The following is a 22,886-nucleotide window of genomic DNA, read 5'->3' on the forward strand; positions in this document are numbered from 1 at the left end:
GAAGTGGTTTGAAAACCGACATACAAAACATAAATAAAGATCCAACTCTATCTTTTTTGACATGATTTATAAAGAAACTATATGCAAAGATATAAAAAGATATGAGTTTTTTATGTAAAATAATTAAGTTAAGATCCTTCACAGAAAGCCATCTGAGTTCAAAGACCCATTTGGTTAAAAATACAGATTTTTAGAACAGTGCAATATAATCATACACAATACTCAAAATAAACTTGTGTTGTAAAAATCAGTGCAAGCAGCATATTCATTTAAAGAAGCAGCAAAGGCCCAGATTCAACATTATTCAATGGATTTACAGTATAAATTCAAAGAAAAGACAGAAGGTAGATAATGGAAATAATAGTCACAGTAGAGAACCACAGGGCCACATCTGCAGCTCTGCCCTGCATGGTAGTTTGTTTTTCATATATTATCATAGCCGAATGTAGGAACAGCATCATCAAATGAGGTCTATTGAGGTCTATTGTATGACCGATTGTGTCTGCAGTATTGCAACACTGTTCCATGTCAAAGTGCATTAGTATGTCCTTCATGTTCAATCCACCGCATTTTTCAAGTATTGTACTGCTGTGTGTCCACCATCATTGTTCAGATCCTCAAGCATGGACACACCAGAAGCAGAAGAGAGGCATCAGGGCTTCTCTTGCTGATGAAATAAGGTGAGAAATAGTCAAGTGAAAAGACTGCTTTATGGTACTCCGTTAAAAACAGATTTTAAAGGAATAACACACACATGACAATGGATTGGGTTTATATGGAGTGGCACCATGCTCAATGCAAGCTCACCTGCATCTTGCTGTAGATCCAGGGTAGAAGGCTGGTCACTCTGCTATATACTCCTGGTTTAAGTTTTTGTCCACAGCCTGCCCCCCAACTCGTAATCCCTGCCAGATACCAGCGATTATTTAGTGCCTTACAGACCAGCGGACCTCCACTGTCCCCCTGAAAGCAGAGACAAGGACAGAGAAAGCAAATGGAAAATCAAATCATTGTGAACTATGAAAGATTTTTTTATATTTATTTTATAATACTGAATCAATTACCAAATAAAATTAATATTTCAAGTAAAATTATGAACAATAATTTTAACTTGTGGTCTAGGAACCTTGTTTCAACTTAAAGGGACAGTTCACCTAAAATTTTTGATTTTGTCGTCATTTTCTCAACCTGTATAAATTTCTTTGTTCTGCTAGACACAAAGGAAAATATTTGGAAGAATAAGTAGTAACCAAACAGATTTCATCCCCCATTGACTCCCATAGTATTTATTTTCCCTACTATGGCAGTGGATGGGGGATGAGATCTGTTTGGTTACTGACATTCTTCCAAACATCTTCCTCAGAACAATGAAATTTATGCAGGTTTGGAACAATCTGATGGTGAGTAAATGATGACAGAATTTTCATTTTTTTGGGTGAACTGTCCCTTTAAGTAATGTCTTCATTCACTATTTTTTACACCAAACATTGTATATGGATAAGATGTTTGTAATACCAGCTATTCATTTTAAAGGAAATGACTTTATCTTTCCTTAAGTGAAAACATGAGCTGATTTACAAATCACAGGTTCTCTACACAGTGTTAACTGCCTCCTACACACACAGCAGGGACTATCTGTAAAAGTTTTCATCATTTCAAAAGATTTGTTTATTTGGAAAGTCGTTTGCCACAGATTACAGGTTACATACAGTATTATGACTTAATACATTTAAATAAGGAAAATATAAATTTCCATTATGATTTTCCTAAATATAAATGTATAAATAATTGACATTTAAAATTAAGTATTTTTTAAGAGATTTAAAGGGGTCGTGAACACGTGTTTTTCTGTGTCTTTGGTGTGTTATAAGTGGCCCATGCATGTATTAGACGTAAAATTGCAAAAATGAAAGTGTCGGAACAAAAGATGCATTCTATCTAAAAGCGAATGCTCACCCAGAGCTGGCTGAAATGCCTCGTGTAACCACACCCCCACACATCTACGTCAGTTCGTGGTATGAGTTGACTAAGACCGCCCAAATGTATACACAAGTAAGGTGGGCATACAGTACCTGTCAGTACAATTGCGTTGGATCCTGATGTTCCAAATATGGTAAGAAGCATTACATTTCAGTCACATGCTTGCAGTATTCGACCAATCACTACGCACTGGTTAACTGGCCAATCATAGCACACCTCAATTTTCAGAGCGATGAGCTTTGTAAAAAAATCTGCGCGTTTCAGGGAGGCGGGGCAAAGAGGAGATACAAACATGCACGGTATGTGGAAAATACAGCGTTTTTGAACCTTAAATCGTGTATACACATTGCATTACACCTAAAACAAACGATAATATTAGTCTTAGCCGTGTCATATCACCCCTTTAAAGGTCCAGTGTATGGAATTTAGCAGCGTGGTGAGGTTGTGAATTGCAGCCAACGGCTCATTCCACCTTCCCTCCCTTTTGAAGCACTATGGTGGCTGACACAGAACAAAGATGTCATCACATTTTCGCTTCTTGCCGAAAGAGATAATGCATTTATGAAACACTCTCTATGAGCAGTTTGTCCGTTTAGGGCTACTGTATAGAAAAAAACATGACAAATGATTGCATTTCTATCAACAGATCCTCCAAAGAAATTACACATTGGACCTTTAAATACACTGCAAATATGTCTCAAACCACATGCCCCAACCCCTCAAAATGTTGTCGCAAATCAGAATTCATGCAATGCAATCCCATTGACTTCCATTGAATTGACACAGAACCACATTTCTCAAAATATCTTCTTTCATGTTTCACAGGAAAAAAAGTCATAGGCCTATGTACGTTTTGAACAACATGAGGGTGAACAAATAATAGAATTTGTATTTTTAAGTGAACTATGCCTTTAAGACACCAACTGCCCTCGGGAAGTCCACTTTGCACAATTGCAACGTCCCTGTAGAGAGCTGTATGCACATATTTGCCAGTAACATATGCAGTGGCGTAGCCAGAACTTTTTTTAGAGGTGGCCAGGTAAGACCCAGTGATTTTATTAGGGTGACCAAAAAATCCTTACAGACAGAAATTCTTTAACTTCTACTGTAATTTGTACCAATTCTTCATTACACATAGTTTGCTGGTCAAAAACATACACGAAGAACGTAAAGTAAACAATTTATTTGCAATGCTTTCATGTGCTAACATTATTTTAAAATAATTTGCTAGCTATCATTTGCAGTAAGTTAGCATTTTTTATAGAAAATAAACATTGCAGTACCCCAATTTAAACTTTCGCAAAAATATAATTAATGAATGAAATCCAGTTAAACAAGACTGATTTCATTACATCGGCTGCAGCTGTGCGTAACTGTGCGTTCAGACCGCCGCCATCAAGAGCGTCAAAGTGGCCGGAAGTCATTCATTTTCAATGTGAGCCGGCGGCGAGCAGCGGCGCGGCGCGTCTTGGCCGTTGAGGGCGTCAAGGAGAGTTGAAATCAGGTCAACTTTATGGTAATGAGCTATGACGCGGTTCGGCGGCAACCAATCGGAACGTAGAAGTCCATCGCTTGAGATGATTCCAGAGAAAGCAGCCCTGTAAACTTTGGTTCCGACCACATTAGTTCCCAAGCAAAATGGAGGAGAAGTTGATAATTGCTGTGGCGGGTTTCTCAATCCTATACGATGCGTCCCTGTTTGCGTACAGGGACATAGATTAAAAAAAAATGATGCGTGGACCAAGGTGTCTGAGATTGTTTGTGTTCCTGGTGAGTTGCTGATGATGTGCAATAACGTTATACATTTTCTGTAAATAAGCGGGAATTTCATGCTAACTTGAGCACTAGAGCATGCAAAACAGTGTTACTGCTGCAGAATATTTCTGCTTTGACCAACTGCATTAAAGCTAACGTTACACCAGGAGAGTTTGTAATGTAGGTAGGTTGCACACATATTGATGTTAATTAAAGACCAAGGCTAGTAAATGTCTGCTATGATGTTGAAATTAGACTAGCACTTAACCATGAACACAAAAGCCACACCACACAAATGGCTTTTAATTGGTTTATTTCGTTAGCAAACATGTAACTACAATAAAGTTCTTTCCACCGATCAATTTCTTGTGGTCAGTCTGCACAAGATCAACACGCTTGTTTGCTTGCGGCCCCTTTAAATACAAGATACGATTTCGATCTACGTCAGAGCGTCAGCGCGCCCAAGACTCTTTCTACAGCGTTGTTGGCAGGGCGGCCAGAGCGATTTTTGACGCTCTCGACGGCGGCGGTCTGAACGCACAGTAATAAGTTACAATTTAGCCTACTGTAGTTTTGACTTAAACGGGCACTAAGTTACAGCTTACGGCCTACAAAATAGTTTTATACTTTCAACTTAGTTGAAGCATAATGTTACATAAATATCTACGGAAGCCTCCTATCAGGAATAACTGTAGGAATAAAATAGCATACTCTCTGAACTAACGGAATAAGCTCTTGCTTCACTCGACATTCTTCAATGATTTACACACATGATAATGATGACATTTACATTCACTTACCTTTTAAAATAGAGAACATTATGTGATGACATTTAATTTTTGACTGCTCTAACACGAACCGTCCTAGCGCGCCTCCGTGTGTGTATATCTGCCTGTGTTGTGCACGTCAAAATGAAATAATCTTCTTTTTATTTAATTGGCGGTTGGCAGTAAAATGAAATCACCCATATTGCATGTCATTTATTATTGCATTAAGTAGGCTGTATTGTTTTAAACAGCATTTGTTTATTAATCTACTTTTAAATATGTTATTCATGAAATGTAGTATTCTATATACCGTTTTTACCGTTATTATGTGAGGTAAAATAAGTTTAAATCTAGAATGTTTTGAAATTCATAACATTTCAACGAAACTTTTTCTCACGAATTTACAGGCTGCTATTGGACTGTTGAAGGTAAACGTCATATTATGCGACTACGCATTACTTTACGGAGACTCTACGCATTACTTTAGCTACGTTCTGCCTTAAGACCAAATGGTGCAACCGAATAACATGCAGATTTAGTTACAAACTAGCTAGTAGTAGTTACTAAGCCTCTAGTGTGGACTTTACGTTCACGTTTAAGAAAGAACTTACAAACGGCTGGTGCAACCCTACCCTGAGCCTTCTGCTTGCGATGAACTTCCATGATACGCAGACAGTACACTGTCACGAAGCGAAGAGGTTAGCAGCTGTTCAGCTAATAGTGCTCAGACTGTTTGCGTCAGTGCGTAAGCGTATGACATCATATTAACGCGAGAGTGATATTCTTGCGTTACTTTCAGTGCATACGCTAAATGATCTGCGCAGCACTTCGTAAACTCCGACACGCATCTTAAAACTGCTTCGCACAACAGAGGTGGCCAGATAGTTGGCCATCCATCATTCAGGGGTAGCCGTGGCCACCCATGGCCACCATGTAGCTACGCCCCTGAACATATGGCCAAACAGCATGTAGCAGCACTATATCTAGCCCACTGAAAAAAAAAAATATCAGGACACAAAAGAGGCTTTGGGCAAGATATGACCAGTGAACATGACTTTGCATGTAGTTTGCATGAGGCCAACGATGTGGCTGACTCACCTGACAGGAGTCCCGGCCTCCATTCAGATCACCAGCACATATCATGTTGTTGGAGATGGCTCCTCTATATACCCTGCTGCTGTTGCACACACGTGTGTCAATGATGTTCACTGATACACTCATGAGTTTTGTAGAGGCATAAGCTGATGGAAATAAAAAAACAGTTATTTATAAACACCGTGATGAACTCAAATCAGGATGTACTAAATCTTTCACATTGCTTTTCTTTCACCCATTTAATTTCTATATACAAGCTCTCTTCACCTCCTCCTTCTTCTGTTGTCCCGAAGCCAGATATCCAGCACTCTAGATCTTCAGAAAAGTTCTGGTCAAAGGTAGGAAGGCAAACAGGCTGCACAGTATCTTGATGAAAATGAGAAATCATAAATTAGCGTGTCCACACACACTTAAATACAAATACACACATACAATGAATTATTATGCTAGATGGATGCAGACTCACTAGAGAATTCCACAGGGCTGCTGAGTTTCAGCAAGGCAATGTCGTAGTCATTATTTTGATCATTGTAACTCTCATGCAGTATAATCTTTTTCACACTGTAGGCGGTCTTGAGAGTATTCTGGGAAACCGATCCAGCATATACACGCCAGCCTCCGGAATTTATCATTGATCTGTCATCAAAAGAAATGTAACATCATGACCACTTTACACATATCTCATTCATTAAAAAAATTAACATTTTTTCCATTGGCATTTTTTATCTTCAATACATAGAGAAAAGAATGAAAAGAAAATAACTAAATGCATAATTTTTGTAGTAAAACTTGAAAATAGGTCCCAAACGCCACACAAGAGTTAAAGGGAAAGTTCACCCAGAAATGAAGGTTCTGTCATCATTTCCTCACCATAAGATTGTTCCAAACCTGTATAAATGTCTTTGTTCAGATGAACACAAAGGAAGATATTTGGAAGTATGTCAGTAACCAAAGTGATCTCATCCACCATTGACTCCCATAGTATTTTTTTCCCTACTATGGCTGTAAATGGGGGATGAGATCAGTTTGGTTACTGACATTCTTACAAATATCTTCCTTTGTGTTCATCTGAACAAAGACATTTATACAGGTTTGGAACAACCTGAGGGTGAGTATATGATGACAGAATTTTCATTTTTGTGTGAACTATCGCTTTAAAACCGCCTGTTGCAGTTTCCGCATTGTAGCAAAAAATGAAGTATACACAAATCGTTCTGTAATTTAACTGTTATTTTATGGCGCTAACAATGTAACAGCTTCGATTTGCAGGTAACATTACATAAAGAGCTTAAAGTTACTTTAAACATCAGACAAATAAATTCAGGTATGTATTGAATGAGTTAATACGAACTGTTGGACGCAATGAGCAGCTGACAACACAAAGTCCTGAGAGATGAATACTCCACCACAAACATGTCCACTGTTGAAATGCAGGCTAACCTGCCAAGGCCACTGGCCATCATTAGAAACACTGCCCCCTATAATCCTGGAGGAAAGCTTTTGCTGGCCACAATCTGGAAAAAAAAGATTTTAGTCAATATGTTACACAATGTTCATACTTGACTGTGGTCACTCTTCAGGTTTTTGTAAAATCTCAGTTTGCACACTGTAAACAAACACCTTAAATGTCTAATGTTTAGTATTTACATCAATTTAACTTTGAAATGTTTCATAATATATCAGATATTAAAAGGTTCATCATTATTGACTGCTGCTCTTACCAGTGCACTCAAGTGAGATGGCTCTTTCATTTGGACAGCTCGAACTACACAAAACAAACATTACAAAAGAGCAAAATGTAATAAAACTTAGAAAATTAGCAAAGTTGTTATGCTCTTCAACAGTGTTATTCATTGGTCTTGTATGATCCATTGTTTTCTTACCTGACACTGACCAGACCCTGTATAAGTTTGTCTTCTCTAGGTTTTAAAGAAAGGACCGTGGAAGTCTTGGTCTCCACTAGACCTAATGCATAGGCTCTGAGAGATAAAAACAAAAGGCATCAGTTACCAAAATTGTTAACATACAGGCTAGTTATTGATTAACAAGTGGAGAGTTTAAACTGATAGGACCTTTTTTTAAATTGTTGCATTTTCAAAAATCATGTCTTTTATTGTGTTATCTTGTTTTAATTGTGTTTTATTGTATTAGTTAGCTGTATTTGTTTGAGTCATTATTACTTAACCAAAACAACCCAACTGCTTTGATTGATATTAATTGAAATGCACAATAAAAAAACATGAAGATTTTTAAAAACTTGAGTTAGTCTGTTTTTTCAAATGCACTGTTTAGTAAGTGCATTTGTGCATGGGTAAAATTTAATTAGAACGTTCTGATGCATTAAAAGTAAATTAAATAATATATATTTTTAAGAAAATATTTTTAGACAATGAATGAACTACATCTTACAACTGAGCAAGTAAATTGTCTTGTTTATCTGATTTACTATGGTAAGCCTAAAAAAAATCAAAATTTTTGATTGCAAGGTTGGATTTATGTTGCAGTAGTCTATGCCAGTAAATAAAGAACTGAAGGTAAAAAATAAAAATAATAAAGCAAACATCTGGGATTTATTTCTCCGTAAAAATAAAAAAAACCCTTGGAAAACCCAGAAAAGTCTGCAAGTGAAAAGGGAAAGAAAGAAAGAAACAAACAACAATGGCACTAAAGGATGAATCAATATCAGCTTGACTTCTCACAGTGACCACGTTTACATGGACAACAATAGTCCGATATTAACAGGATTAAGACAATACTCTGATTAAGAATGGACCATGTAAACAGAGCTTTTTGATTAGTTTAATCCGTCTAAACTCATAATCGTAGCAAACACAAATCGAATTAAGACGGGTGGAGTACTCCTATTTTAGTCGCATTATCGAAGTGCAGTATAGACATGTACACACCTTAATAAGCTCTTTTCACAATGACGTCACTTAACTTCCGCCTTTTCGCAAAGCAGTGTATCATAACATCCGTCTTGCAACAAACAAGAAGAAGAAGAAGCAGAACTTCCGTTTTGACGTCGCGCTGGAATTTAACAATAGTGAGAAAAAAAACTGACAGAACACGTATTCCTACTTATCCTAGCACCTTCGCTAACACAAAAAGAAAAGAAAACACTTACCTTCATAATCAAACAGGTACTGTTCAACGAAGAATTTGTATCCTTTCTCTAGCTTTGATCTTGTCGTTAGCTAAAATTTGTCTGCAAGACGTTTGCGACAAGCAGAGCGGGACGAGGGCCGTGAGGGAACTGTCGGTACACGATCCGGGATGCCTGCACGATCTGTCCGCGCATGCGCATAATGACGTAGTAGATAATTATGTTTAGCGACGACACTTCTCTGTTCCACGCTTGAGCACCTTTGTACCGCGACTTTTACTACTGTCCACCTCTGGTCTCATGTCACTTCTGTGTGCACACTATGCGTTGAAATACTCTGTAACGTTTCCCCAGACTTGTTTGTAGTTCTTTCTTCATGTAAGTGCAGATAGTCTAGGCAGAAATGCATATTATGTTCCTTATTGTGTTCCGTAAACACCATTGAAGGGATTATTCCTCATTTAGATTATATAGATAGATATATTAGCCTATATATAGACCCATACTAATACAAAAAGAGTCGATTTAAAGTTAACTAATATTAGCAGCTTTTAATAAAAACCGTCTTTGACAATACTACTGACCTCAGATCGAAACACAGCAAGTTAAGTAGGCCTAATGCCATGCAGCAATGAATCGCAAAGGGGAGTATGGAGAAAACTGAAGGTTTGCAGTGACAGACTCTCAAGACTCAGACTTTATTCCACATGTAACCAAAATCGTGTATGTTCATGTAACAACTCCTTTATTATTTTGGATTGGCAACCACGTAAACACATCGTAATGCATAGCATAAGCTACATTTTAAAACATCAAAATAGACCCGCCATGAACTGTTAAATGAAAAACACAATGTAGCCTACAAAAATATACCGCCAGTTGTGCCGTCTGGCCGTCAAGTGTTTCATCGCATGCTTGATACCAATAGTGTAGGGAAACCGTGACGTTTTTACTACGTCATTATGCGCATGCGCAGAACGGATCGTGCAGGCATCCCGGATCGTGTACCGACAACCGTCGTGTATGAACTTTCACGGCACTTTGCGACAGGTTACACACACGCACGGCAGTGGACAGCCGTTTCGTTTCACGGCAAACGACATGACTTCAAGCAAGAAAGCACATTTTTGGTCCGAACAGGAAACAAGAAAGATGCCAACAATTCTAGAAAATAAATGAAACACCAAAAACTGTATGTGGTACCATGGCGAAGACGAACTGTTTGTTGATGCATGTACATGATATTATGGAGGGAACGTCGAACAGGGACGTTAGGGATGTAATGACGTATGCCATTAATCAAACTATGTAGTGTAACATGTAAAACGGGGACATGAAAGGTATATTCTTAAAGCAACTCATGTAAACACCTTAATCGTAATATCAGTTTACTCAGAATAAGGCAAATAATTTGATTCCTGACGTCCATGTAAATGTGGTCAGTGACTCCAAAATCAGAACAATATTAAAACCAAGATAACTTTTCACTTTTTTTACTTACAGTTCGCCTAAAATAGCTTGTTAAATTAATTTCAAGTCAGGTATAAAGGTCTGATACCTTGTCTAATATAACTAGCAATCATGTTTTAAATAAGTCAAAGCAACAACGAAACATGCCAACCTGTTCGTAAAAAATATAACATCGTTTTTTTTATTCTTTTCATTAACCATGTTTTACTATTTATTTTTGGGAATAGAGTTTAGTTGTTGTTATTACCATTTGTTCTATGACTATGATCTGTAACCATGAGCACACACGGGTCAAACCTTCAGATTCCTCAACAAGAAACTCCAGTCACCTACAGTAATTACCGTAGTTGACTGAAATGTTTCTCACTGGTTAATTTGCGGTTTTATGCTTTTACCACTAGAGGGACAAAGGTTACATAAAGACGAATTTAGCATACACAAGGTGTTTACCTCCTGAAACCCAGCTGTACACATATCTGGTCAGCGTAACTTTTATCCATGCCCGGATAACACACAGGGAGGAATTGTTCGTCCTGAGCTGTTCTGACTTGTAAAACTCCACCTTGGCCAAATCGCACTGAAAACACAGATGAATTTTAAACAATTAAATGAGACAAATATTTTTTTTTCCCGAACACAATTCTATTTCTTCCATCTGATGATCAGCCTGTGCAGGCAGCAGGCCTGTGTGAATGCTCACCGCAGTTGGTCTCATCGCTGGCCTGTTGGCAGTCTTCGATGGCGTCACACTCTACAGTAAAGTTGGAGCAGGTCTTCATGTGATTCTTCTCGTCGTCATCGTCTGATTCATGTTCGCCTGAATCATTTTCGTCTAATTCATGGTCGTTGGACTCATGGGGGTTTGACTCTGAGTCTGACTCCACCCTGGGTCCATTTCGCACTGATTGAGAGTTGATGGGGTTTACCCACAGACAGTTGGTGGTTTGTTCTGATAGTGATAAATTAAAAAAATGCATTCTTTAAAGACATTCGCTTACCTCCGAGCCAGATGGCCAACCCAATGGCAGCAAGCACCAAAAGAACAATTGCCCATCCAATGAGACACTTGGTACTCCGTCCATAGGACTGCCGCTTCTTGCTACTGGCATGCACTAATGGAAATGTGTGACAAAATGTATTTATTATTCCTGGATATTTATTAATCATTTCATTTTTTATATATACGTATATTGTTTTTTTATTACAGCTGTTTTAGTAAACTATATGGGGCGGTTTCCCAGACAAGGATTAGCTTAAGCCAGGACTAGGCCTTAGTTAAATTAGGATAATTAAGTTGTTTTAAAAAACATACTTCACAAAAAAAATATTACTGTGTGTATCTTGAGACAAAACAATCACAGTGATATATTTTAAGATATGTCAGTGGAAGTTGTTTTCGATCAAGGCATCTCTCACATTTAAGTTAGTCTGAGACTAGGCTTAAACCCTGTCTGGGAAACCGCCCCTATGTTTTCAAGTTGCTTCTGCCAAAAAAAACAAATGAATGTAAATTTATAATAAACTTTGCTTAAAGTTTTTTATGTCTGGGTGACATTTCATGAGATAAACAGACTATTAAATGGGAAAAATACAATAATATATCCAGGCCTAATCTACTGTATTGTTACATTTTACAGTAAAGATGCAAGTACTCAAATAAAATGTTTAAAGAAATGTATTAAAAATGTTCTGAATAAGATTTTAAAATGAGATTTTTATCATTTTGGACAACCCAATTGATCATTAGCAAAGTAGCCTAATGATGATATAAATTATCCGTAATTCTGTATTTAGACAATGGAAGTCTAAACACTATTAGCTCCAGTTACCAAGATGAGCATCTTGTGTTTGGTGCATAAAACGTACTGGTTTCAGCAGAGATTCAGTATACTTACACACAGTCTCCTGTGTAACAATGATGGCAGCTACTTGTGTTGGATCCCTCGGAACATAGTATGGTACAGTCCTATGGGTTGTGCCATAACTCTCATGAACCACCTGATCATAAGTCATGAGAGGAGGCTGTGGCTCAAGAGAGGAGTATGGAGGAGGAGGGTCCTTCTGGAAAGTTAAAAAAAACAAGGAGTTAAGTAGGTCTAGCATATGTTTCTTGAATAATATTTGACATTTTTGGCCAACTGACGTCGGTTTTATATTTTTAGAGTTCTATTGAAATAACAATGTCATGTACATGAGCATTATTAAACAAATGCCTTTTTATTTGTTATAAAAATGAATATTTTAAATTTATTATTTGTTTTGATTTTTGCCATTTTGTTAAAGCACATAAAAAATATATTTAAGAAAGATAAATAAAAAACAACAAATTCACCCATGCTATAAATGAAATAAATTATCAACCACAAATAAGATTTAAGAAGAGACACCCACAAAAGTGAATAATATAATTGAATGAAGGTATACGAAAATGTCACACAGGTTTTGGGAACAGGTTGTGAGAATGTCAGTTATGTGTGATAAAGATCTCAAGCTCTTATCTCAGAGGAATGTATTATGTTTTCGCAGCCAGCATGCTTTTTCATTTTGTGACGGGACTAAATTGTAATCATATGTAGCATTTAAAGAGACATACTCCACCAGTGTTTAAGTCATTATTTAACAGTCTACACTGTAAAAAAAAAATTCTACTGGTTTATTTTACAGAATTTTCACATACTTCAGAAATGCTGTAAAAACAAACAGACAAAATTTACAGATCAGGTTTAAAATTACATGAAAAACATGTAATTTTGCATAACAAAAAAGTTTATTTCGAATTTTTTTCTGGCACCCCAGCTGCCGCAATATTACAGTTTTTTTACAGTGTAGGCAATATGTAACAGTTTGCCTATAAAAGGCCATTGGTGCTGCTTGGTTGTGGTCATGTTTGGTTCATTTTCTTGTCTTGCTTATATTCATACTATTGATTTTTTTGTCTAACCCCATTATCGTCCTTATTGGTGAGAGAAAAACAGACAGCACCGGGGCTACGTGGGGTGGGCACTGTCTTCTGGGAAAGTTTGTTTTGTGGAAAGTCCATTTATAAAGCTTGCGAATAGATGCAGTCTTCTTGTGACATACTGATCTATAATCCACGATTACCTCAAGGAAGTGTAAGCAATCCTAATGATCAATCATTGAAGAAAGCATTGCCTTTTTCTATAGCTATTAGATTTCCATCCTTACAAGAATTTATTTTTTGTTTCTTTGTATTGTATGCTTTTCTATTGTGTGTGAGAGAAATTGTTCTAATACTTCCTGGTGTATAGCAGTAAGTGTTGTTCCTCCAGACTCAGATAAACTCAATATATCTTTGGAAACTCCACAGCTGGACCAGATTCTTTCTATTCTGTCATGTGACAATGAATTGTGAAGGGCAGCATTAAAATATTAAATTCAATGGCCTCTTTCTCTTTCGTTTTTGAATGTTTTACCTCTTCATTTCAGTAGAGTAAAATAAAAAAATAACTTTAATTGGTCAGTTGTGGTTTTCAGTGGTTAAATATTTCCTAATTATTGACTTATATACAGTACATGTTACATTGTAAATTGCTTGACAATCCATTGGTAACGCGGGTGATTCTTTTAGCTAAAACACTCTGTGTGGTGTTTTCTATCTACAAATCTCTCATTAGTGTTTCACAGCTTTCCTGTGGCTCAGTGGTTAGAGCATGGCACTAGCAATGCCAAGGTCATGGGTTTGATCCCAGGGGATTGCACATAGTCAGAAATAAATGTATAATACAATGCAATGTAAGTCGCTTTGGATAAAATCGTCTACCAAATGCGTAAATGTCATTGGATACTCATTTAACCAACTTGAGTGGAAATGGGTAAAATATAACTGCTGCACCCGATCTACAATGCCAACTCACAATCTTCAATGAACAACGACAATTTAAAACCTGTAAAGTTTCACTCCAAAATGAATAGTGGGTTTCTGTTTGACATGTTGAATAATTATAGTGATATTCAAGTACTCAATAAACCAACTACCCTACCCAACTGGTGTTTGAAAAGCTGCACCATCATGCTATTTCTTAAACAAAGACACTATCGGTTTGCCAAAACTGATAAGTGAGTAATGTTTAGCAGTTAAGATCTCACATTTCTTTTGAGTGTGGGTACTGAAGTAACAAGCATGACAATGCTGTAGTTCAGTATGTGGGGGAACTGGTTTGTTAAACTTGTCACCCTAGCTTCAAAACAAAAGAAAATCTAAACAAGAAAATAAAACTATGATGTACTGGATGTACTTTATATCACAATATGTAGATCTTCACTGTATTTTAGCCATCAATATAAGCCGTCAATTTGCAAAGCCATGGTCAAGAGAGTCAGAAAATGCATTGATTGATATTAAAAGCAAACCCTTAAATATACAGTGACTCACATTAAAAAAAACATCTGCCAAATGCATTTATGTACATGGGAAAAACATATTCACTCAGCATTCACATGTAAATTGCAAGGAAAAAATAATACATATGTTCTCGAGCAAAAATTCTGTGAGGACTTACCGTGTTATTTTCTGCCATTACAAGTGAGGACTAGTCAAATCCAAAGTGTGTATTGGTGGGATTTCTACCTGCCTCTACTGTCACAAAGGAGACATGAGCCTATTCCTGACCTGCTGTTCAGGAGACACTCAAGACTGTCTCTTCTCCTGCTTCTTAGCCATTTGTTATAGCCAGTTTCATATCTACCTGTCAGACCAGTTTCACAAGACAAAGGTAGTGCATGCTGCCCTCTCACCTCCCGTCTGGCTTACATGAAAACAATGAGTTTAAAATAGACTCGCATTACTTTCCTGAATGTTGCATAAAACAGCTGTGTTCTACAAATCTACAAATCTACATATTGTATGTATCATGCTAATGAATGAAATGATGATCAAGTTCATATCAAGTTCACATTGATGAATCAGGACTGGACTAGTTGGTATAATAATGGTTTGTCTGGTTGAAGAAAATACTGTCAGACTGTTAATCTTCGGTTCAACCATAATCTTTCAGTAGATATATTCAAAGATGAGCTGTATGCGTACAAGTTGGGTTATATTTTGATTGTACTGTCACATGGGGAGCCTGGGGCAAGTTGTCACAGGAGTTGTATCCTTGCTACTGTATCCTTACTCCAAACATGCAAGAATAATGCATGTAATGTACAATAATATATATTTTAATGACCTCGTGTTTATCCTGAAATATCAGATTATAAAATGTACAATTTTGAGTGTGAATTTGTGTGTGAAAGTGTCCATGTTACCAGAATGCATCTAACAGGAATCCATAACCGTTTACCAGGTGGCTATTTTGAATTCATCCGAAGAGAATCACACAAAACCTTATAATTATTAGAAAAATACAAAAGGAATAAATGAAATATATTCACTTCTCATATAATAGCCTGAAACACTGAAGCCTCTCCCCTAACCCCACCCCTAAACAGTCACTGTCGCTAAAGCAAATCATACTAAAACGTATGAATAAGATGGTCCAAATTTATACAAAGTAGCCACCTCTTAAAATAGTTATGAATTCCTGTGAGATTGTGTTGAGACTTCAACAAATCAGGATCCCCAAAGTTAGACTAGTTCTGCTCTCCACTGGTCCAAATAAGGAGGTTTTATTTCAGTTTATTGAAAGCCTTATATTACATTTTTTTAAATCTGAAAAAATATTATAAGAAATATTTTAAAAGTATCAGCAAGTAAAGATGATTGTTAATGTGTTAAAAGTGCTCAAATGAAAAACGAAAATCCTAATTTCAGGCTTTTGATTAGGATCACTGTACTGTATAAGGAAGACAACATGCAAAGTCACTGGTGGTTACACAACTTGGTTATCAAAGAGGCAGCTGTATGACGGCAATGAGCAGTGTGAGATGCTCAGCTGGCTCTTCACAAAGACAAGATGACAAGGCAGTGCAAACTTGACATTTATCGCCACCACAGGTAGCACTTCACAGCTATTTAATGTCACACAAGTTACCTTTAGCATCTCTGGTCAAGACAAACACACAGAGGTACTGCTACATGTATCATTTTTTGTCAACATGTTTAACATGGTGTTTAAATATGGCACTATTAGCTTACAAAATAGTACAGACTGGTCACTTTTTACATCAACAAAAAAAGTAACAAAAACACCTTGAAACAATATAGGATCCAAGTGACTTGAGTGGAAAGAATGATTCCAAAATTGTATATACATTCAACACTAGGACTACACACACACACACACACACACACGCACACACACACGCACACACATGCACGCACGCACGCACGCACGCACACACACAAGCTGATGACAATGGTGTTCTCAGAAAAGGGGCATAAGATAACATAAACAAAAAGATAAAAAGTGATATATATTTTCAGTTGTTACTTTTTCATGGCAGTCAAGAGAGGCGGACAAAAAGAGTAAACATTTATGAGCTAGCTTTTCCCAAGATTAAAAATTTATCAACCACTACCAAACATTACCGAATTAAAGTTTTAGTTCGCACCATCGTGTCATTTGAACAGTGTTCTCAGAAACTTTTGTGCCTATATTTACATTTACATGGCTTGATATTTACAGAAGGTATTTGCTGTATAAGGGACATCACAGAAATTTCCCATTATTTATATATTGTTTGCACATATACACAGTTATTTGCATTTATTTACCATATAAAACACAGCGAGGGTTTACAATGCACATACTATAACGATGTGGAAAATTACCATTTCTTAATCTAAATAATCTAAAAGTTGTTCACCATGCTATGAAAAGGGGGTCAGCTTTTAACCACAGGACCTATTTAAAATTAAATATGAGATTTTATTGATCTCTAGTTAAAAATCCTTATGTACACAGCATAAATTCATAGATTTTATTTTTTATTCATTGAATTGCTGCATTTTCTTGGTATCCACATTTCTTTGGAACAACCATTACCTCCACCCCCAGAGTCAATGCACATCTCCAGGCCAACAATCTCATATTTGTGCTTCACACACAACAGGCTGTTCTGACCTTGTGTTGTCGAGACACCACCCCCAAACTCACCGTGACTCTCTTCAAATACTGAAGAGAGTCTGCCTATGACATGTTAGCTTGTTTTCTACACTTTTTATGGCCTCTTCTTTGTTGCCTGATCTGTGTTTTATTATGAATTACATAAACATTACTTTCAAATTCCAGTCTCATTTAAAATAGCCCATCAATGCCCTGTATCACAGTTGTGTCAACACAGAGAAGGAAGACAACCCCATGTTTTGACATAACCAGTTACACCAAATCAGTGTGTAAGTGACATGGCACTTACCAGTGACACTGGGTTTAAATACAGAGGGGAACATAATCAAGGCAAACAGAAACAGGTGCGGGACTAATTAACAATGATAGAAACTAATAATAGAATACAGGCTGACGGAAAACATGGAACAAAACTTAATGGAAACGTGACAGTCGAGGGTCTGAGGAGTGTAGGTGTAGGAGTCAGGGCGACAGGACAAGATGGAGCTTAGTCATTCATGATTTCACGTAATACTTAATTACGTTGAAAAGGTCACGCTTGACGTAGGCGGAAGTACCGAGTCAGTGTTTACAAGTTGAACGTGCAAGTTTTCAAGGTAATTGCGTATTACGTGAAGTCATGAACGCGCATCTCAGAACAGAGCAAGGCGAGCATTTGTGTTTAAAAAGCATATACATTTTATTTTTTTAGAAAATGACAGATCGTTTTGTTAGATAGAACTATTATTCATTGTCTGGTATCGTTTAAAGCCCTTTGAAGCTGCACTAAAACTGTAGTTTTGACCTTCAACCATTTGGAGTCCATCGAAGGCCACTATATGGAGAAAAATCCTGGAATGTTTTTATCAAAAACCTTAATTTCTTTTCGACTAAAGAAACATCTCGGATGACATGGGGGTGAGTAAATTATCATGAAAATGTATTTTGAAAGTGAACTACTCCTTTAACACAGCAACACACCTAAAACACATAATTGGCAAAACTGCATTATTTTATATGTGTCATGTCTGCCCTTATACATTATCCTACCTGTTGGTTTCTCGGAAAATGTGGACAATAAATGCCACTGTGTCCCATCTGAGATTTGTCTATATTCATTCACCAGCCTCTCTGTATGATAGCCTATGACAGGGATTTTCAAACTAGGGCCGGGATCCCCCAAGGGCCTTTTTTGCTACATGCTAAACTTTCAGAATTGTTTATATTTGTATATTTCTAGTAAATATTTCATTTTTTCCACACTCAAAGTGAAAGTTACGTATTATAATACAAATACATATTGAAATGTCTCTTCAGGGTTATATACCTCCAACAATATTTGTAAGTTTGGAAACAATATGTTTTCTTTATACAGTAATATCACATTCACTATTTATCTAATAAAATGTAAATGTTTCTTAACACATAAAAAATGATAGATGGATATGTATTTTAGGAAGGGGGTTCATCTTACGGTAATGTTCTGTCCCTCACTTTACATGTTTATGATAGCAGGCATAAATATAGACTATGGCTGGGATTTATATATTTGCATAACTTCAATTTGCTGTTTCACACTAGCAATAGAATAAAATACAGGTAATATATTGGTGGTGTTGTAATTCACAATATGAACAGCTGTTCACTTTGACTTTAGTTTATATAATGTTATAGGTATAGGTTTAGAACGTGATGTTATCTGTTCTGACATGCAGTGTGAAAGCATTTGTAAATTTGGCAGTAAAAATACATTGTTTTGGTCTTGGTTGAGCTTGTGTGTTAAAGAAGTTAAAACATTTAAAATGTGTGTTAAATGTATGAATTTTTTGTCAAAGCAACAAGAAATGTGTTAATTGTGTAGCCTAAAGCCAGATGTTTTGATAACTGTGATAAGAGTTTAGGAAAATTGTTAAAAGTATTGGAAAAATCGTCATAGCAATTGTAAAAAAACTGTAATTAAGCATCATTTTACATAGCCATGATTCTGCAGTTTTATTCCACTTATGACCAGTAGGTGGAACTATCCAAAACCATCTCATGTTCTTTGAAACACTTTTTCAATTTGGAGACTGCTCAGCTCCTGCGGCCTTATGGGATGTAAAAGTGTCCACAAGTCTAGCTAAAAACTGTTAATATTACACAGATTTAAACATCATCAACTTGTTTTATACTGTATCATTTATTTTAGCCTGTAATATACATTTGGTTGCCATTATCACATATAGGCCCGGTTTCACAGACAAGGCTTAAGGCTAGTCTCAGACTAAAAAGGAATGTGTGACCTGTCTTAACTGAATATAACTTGCCCAGAAACATCTTAAAATATATCAGTGCCATTGTTTCATCTCAAGATGCACACCAGTAATGTATTCTTCTAAGGCATTTTCATAAAAGCGACATAAATATCTTAATTCAACTAAGGCATAGTCCTGGCTTAAGCTAAGCTGTGTCTGTGAAACCGGGCCATAATGTTCAATTAACATTTAGATTAGAAATACGTACACCTGTTTTTGTTAACTATTGGATTAGTTTAAAGATTTGGCAAGACAAACTGTTACGTAATATTGAAATTTAGCAGTGACACAAGAAAAGCCCCCAAGACTTGACAAAAAACATCAGTAAAAAAAAATGAAAATCAAACCACATGAAAGCTACGGAGACCGGGAGGGGACATGCTCGTTTCACTTAGTTTTGTTGTGGCCACGAGATATTACCTCGTGGGAACGTGATAATATGTTGTGGCCACGAGATGTTACCTCGTGGGAACGCGATATTATGTTGTGGCAACGAGATCAGCTTGTTGAGGTAACGACATCCTTATGTTGTGGCCACGCCATGTGAAGTCGTTCCCTCAAGATCCTATGGTGAGGGAACGACTTCCTTTCTCGTGGCCACGACTTTGTATGTTGAGGGAACGACATCCTTATCTCGTGGCCACGACTTCGTATGTTGAGGGAACGACTTCCTTATCTTGTGGCCACGACTTAGTATGTTGAGGGAACGACATCCTTATCTTGTGGCCACGACTTAAATGCGTGCGCGTCTATTAGCGCTAACTATCAGAAATAGATAGGACTATAATAATATTTATTTTTAATTAAGATATAGCGCTGAACTAATTAAAAAACACACATTCGTTTCCTTTTTAGTCGTTTCTATTTTTTCCTGCGATAAATTAATAGGTTTAATTGTGATATGGCTGGGCTGCACGATTAAGTCAAAAGCATATTTTTTACATTATTCCCCTTGATATTGTAATTGTAATTATTAATGATGATTCGTCTTTACATTTTATAATGATTTCAAGGCTCCAATTTCGGCGCGGGATTGCGCATAATTTAAATCGCCCTGCTGTATATTGCAGTTGCAAAAATACGGTCTAATTTTTACTTCCTTAAGACTCCGTTGCGTTCATAATATATTGAATTAAGGCACTTTAAAAATGCACTGAACAACAATTTGCTTTAATTTTTTTTTTTCATATTTATCTTATATATAAGCTGGCTGGGCTTAATCATTATCTTAGAAAAGCGCTGTTCTTATTGTACTTAGTTGTTCTGCAATTACCAATAAATATATAAATATAAAGTACTTTATTTAACATTTAAAAAGCAACAATATATACAACATAATAATAACCCAACAATAAATCTTATTTGGGCCTATATTTGGAACTAAATATAAGGAAAGTGGCTATTGAGCCACCTAAACCACCGCAAGTAAATTTCATTCACCATGACAGCCCTAACCGTTCACAAAAAAATTGCACGTAACACAGTACATTACATGTTATATATTTGCTGGAACTTTACGATATGTGTGTGAACGCACGCACACATTCCAGAAAATCACTGGCAGTGTGAACCAAAATCGAACGATCCTGCAACACATTTTGCGTGATAATATGACATCCCGAGACAAATCCTGGGACACATTATGCGTGAACTATTTCCGATAGTTCATTTTCCGAGATCTCTGTATGAAATAGGCTTATAACTTCATACTTTGCTTTTCGGACAAGATGGAGTGCTCCAGAAGCGCAGTATAAGCAATATGGGCCAGTTTGACCTAAAGACAGAGAAGGCTGGTACGGAGATTGTATAATTAAATTCTAGAATAAAGACAGACTGTTTCACATGTTGATTTCATTTCGTTCTCGTCAGTATGTTTATTTCATTATTTGATCCGAGATTAAGCAAATAGGCCAACACTTGTGCCGGAACTTCTCGCATTATTAAGGCGATTTAAATTATGCGCAATCCCGCGCCGAAATTGGAGCCTTGAAATCATTATAAAATGTAAAGACGAATCATCATTAATAATTACAATTACAATATCAAGGGGAATAATGTAAAAAATATGCTTTTGACTTAATCGTGCAGCCCAGCCATATCGCAATTAAACCTATTAATTTATCACAGGAAAAAATAGAAACGACTAAAAGGAAACGAATGTGTGTTTTTTAATTAGTTCAGCGCTATATCTTAATTAAAAATAAATATTATTATAGTCCTATCTATTTCTGATAGTTAGCGCTAATAGACGCGCACGCATTTAAGTCGTGGCCACAAGATAAGGATGTCGTTCCCTCAACATACTAAGTCGTGGCCACAAGATAAGGAAGTCGTTCCCTCAACATACGAAGTCAGGGCCACGAGATAAGGATGTCGTTCCCTCAACATACAAAGTCGTGGCCACGAGAAAGGAAGTCGTTCCCTCACCATAGGATCTTGAGGGAACGACTTCACATGGCGTGGCCACAACATAAGGATGTCGTTACCTCAACAAGCTGATCTCGTTGCCACAACATAATATCGCGTTCCCACGAGGTAACATCTGGTGGCCACAACATATTATCACGTTCCCACGAGGTAATATCTCGTGGCCACAACAAAACTAAGTAAAACGAGCATGTCCCCTCCCGGTCTCCGTAGAAAGCCCCTTATAAGCAGAAGTAAAAAAGTGCAGCACAGTATTGGGTATTAAAAGTAATTTTATAATAATGCAAGTCACATATAAATCACAATACAAGTGTAGGTCTGGCTGTTCTTCACTATTCTTGCACTTTTACTCTGATTTTAACTTTTTTAATACAACTGACCTGCTATTTAAAAACTGCCATATTAAAGTGTAATTATGACATTTGTAAATATATATTTTTCATAAATGCTGCAGAATTTAGCAGGAAAAAGTGTTATTTGTGACATTCAACCTTTTTGTGGGGGTTTTATTTTTTGTTTGATCCGTGACCTCACAGACAGCCATGGCAACACAAGCTAGGTACTGATCTCAATATGAGCTTCTGTAGTGTTCATGAATTCTGTGTCTAAAAATATACCTGCCCTAAATATTTTGGCTAATGTGTATCTACAATTTACTGTACTGTGATTCATCTCAGGATGTTTGCCCTATTTACATTCTCGGGTCATATTAAATCACATACAGTATAGCCTAGTTGCAAAAATGCAAGTTTGTATGTGAATACAAAGTTTAAATGTGGTTTGAAAGAGGTGTCTGAACATGCATACTGTAGCCTCTGTTTATCTACCTACAGCCACACATATGACACACAAAAAAAAAACATTTATTCATTCAGTTTCAGATATATTCTTTACTGATCATCAATACACCTGAATTCGTTCAAGGTCAAGTCAAGGACACCAGAATCATGATCTAATATCTTTAATGTTTAGCTGCACCGTATAT

At 36.7% G+C, this 22,886-nt stretch overlaps 1 protein-coding gene across 1 annotated transcript; it reads right to left on the reverse strand.

Annotated features, from left to right (window-relative positions):
* Positions 1-57: 57 nt before the first annotated feature.
* Positions 58-14,860, reverse strand: tmprss13a (transmembrane serine protease 13a). Its single transcript, XM_057351920.1, has 13 exons — positions 14,694-14,860; positions 12,069-12,234; positions 11,172-11,285; positions 10,874-11,074; positions 10,624-10,750; positions 7,481-7,576; positions 7,319-7,362; positions 6,949-7,111; positions 6,064-6,233; positions 5,865-5,963; positions 5,601-5,743; positions 808-963; positions 58-667 (listed from the first exon to the last, which is right to left on the reverse strand). Exons 1-13 carry the CDS (start codon positions 14,709-14,711, stop codon positions 653-655), a joined length of 1,512 nt encoding a protein of 503 aa, XP_057207903.1. The 5' UTR covers positions 14,712-14,860; the 3' UTR covers positions 58-652.
* Positions 14,861-22,886: the final 8,026 nt, after the last annotated feature.

Source organism: Triplophysa rosa, linkage group LG14 (assembly GCF_024868665.1).
Source record: "Triplophysa rosa linkage group LG14, Trosa_1v2, whole genome shotgun sequence".
NCBI lineage: Eukaryota > Metazoa > Chordata > Actinopteri > Cypriniformes > Nemacheilidae > Triplophysa > Triplophysa rosa.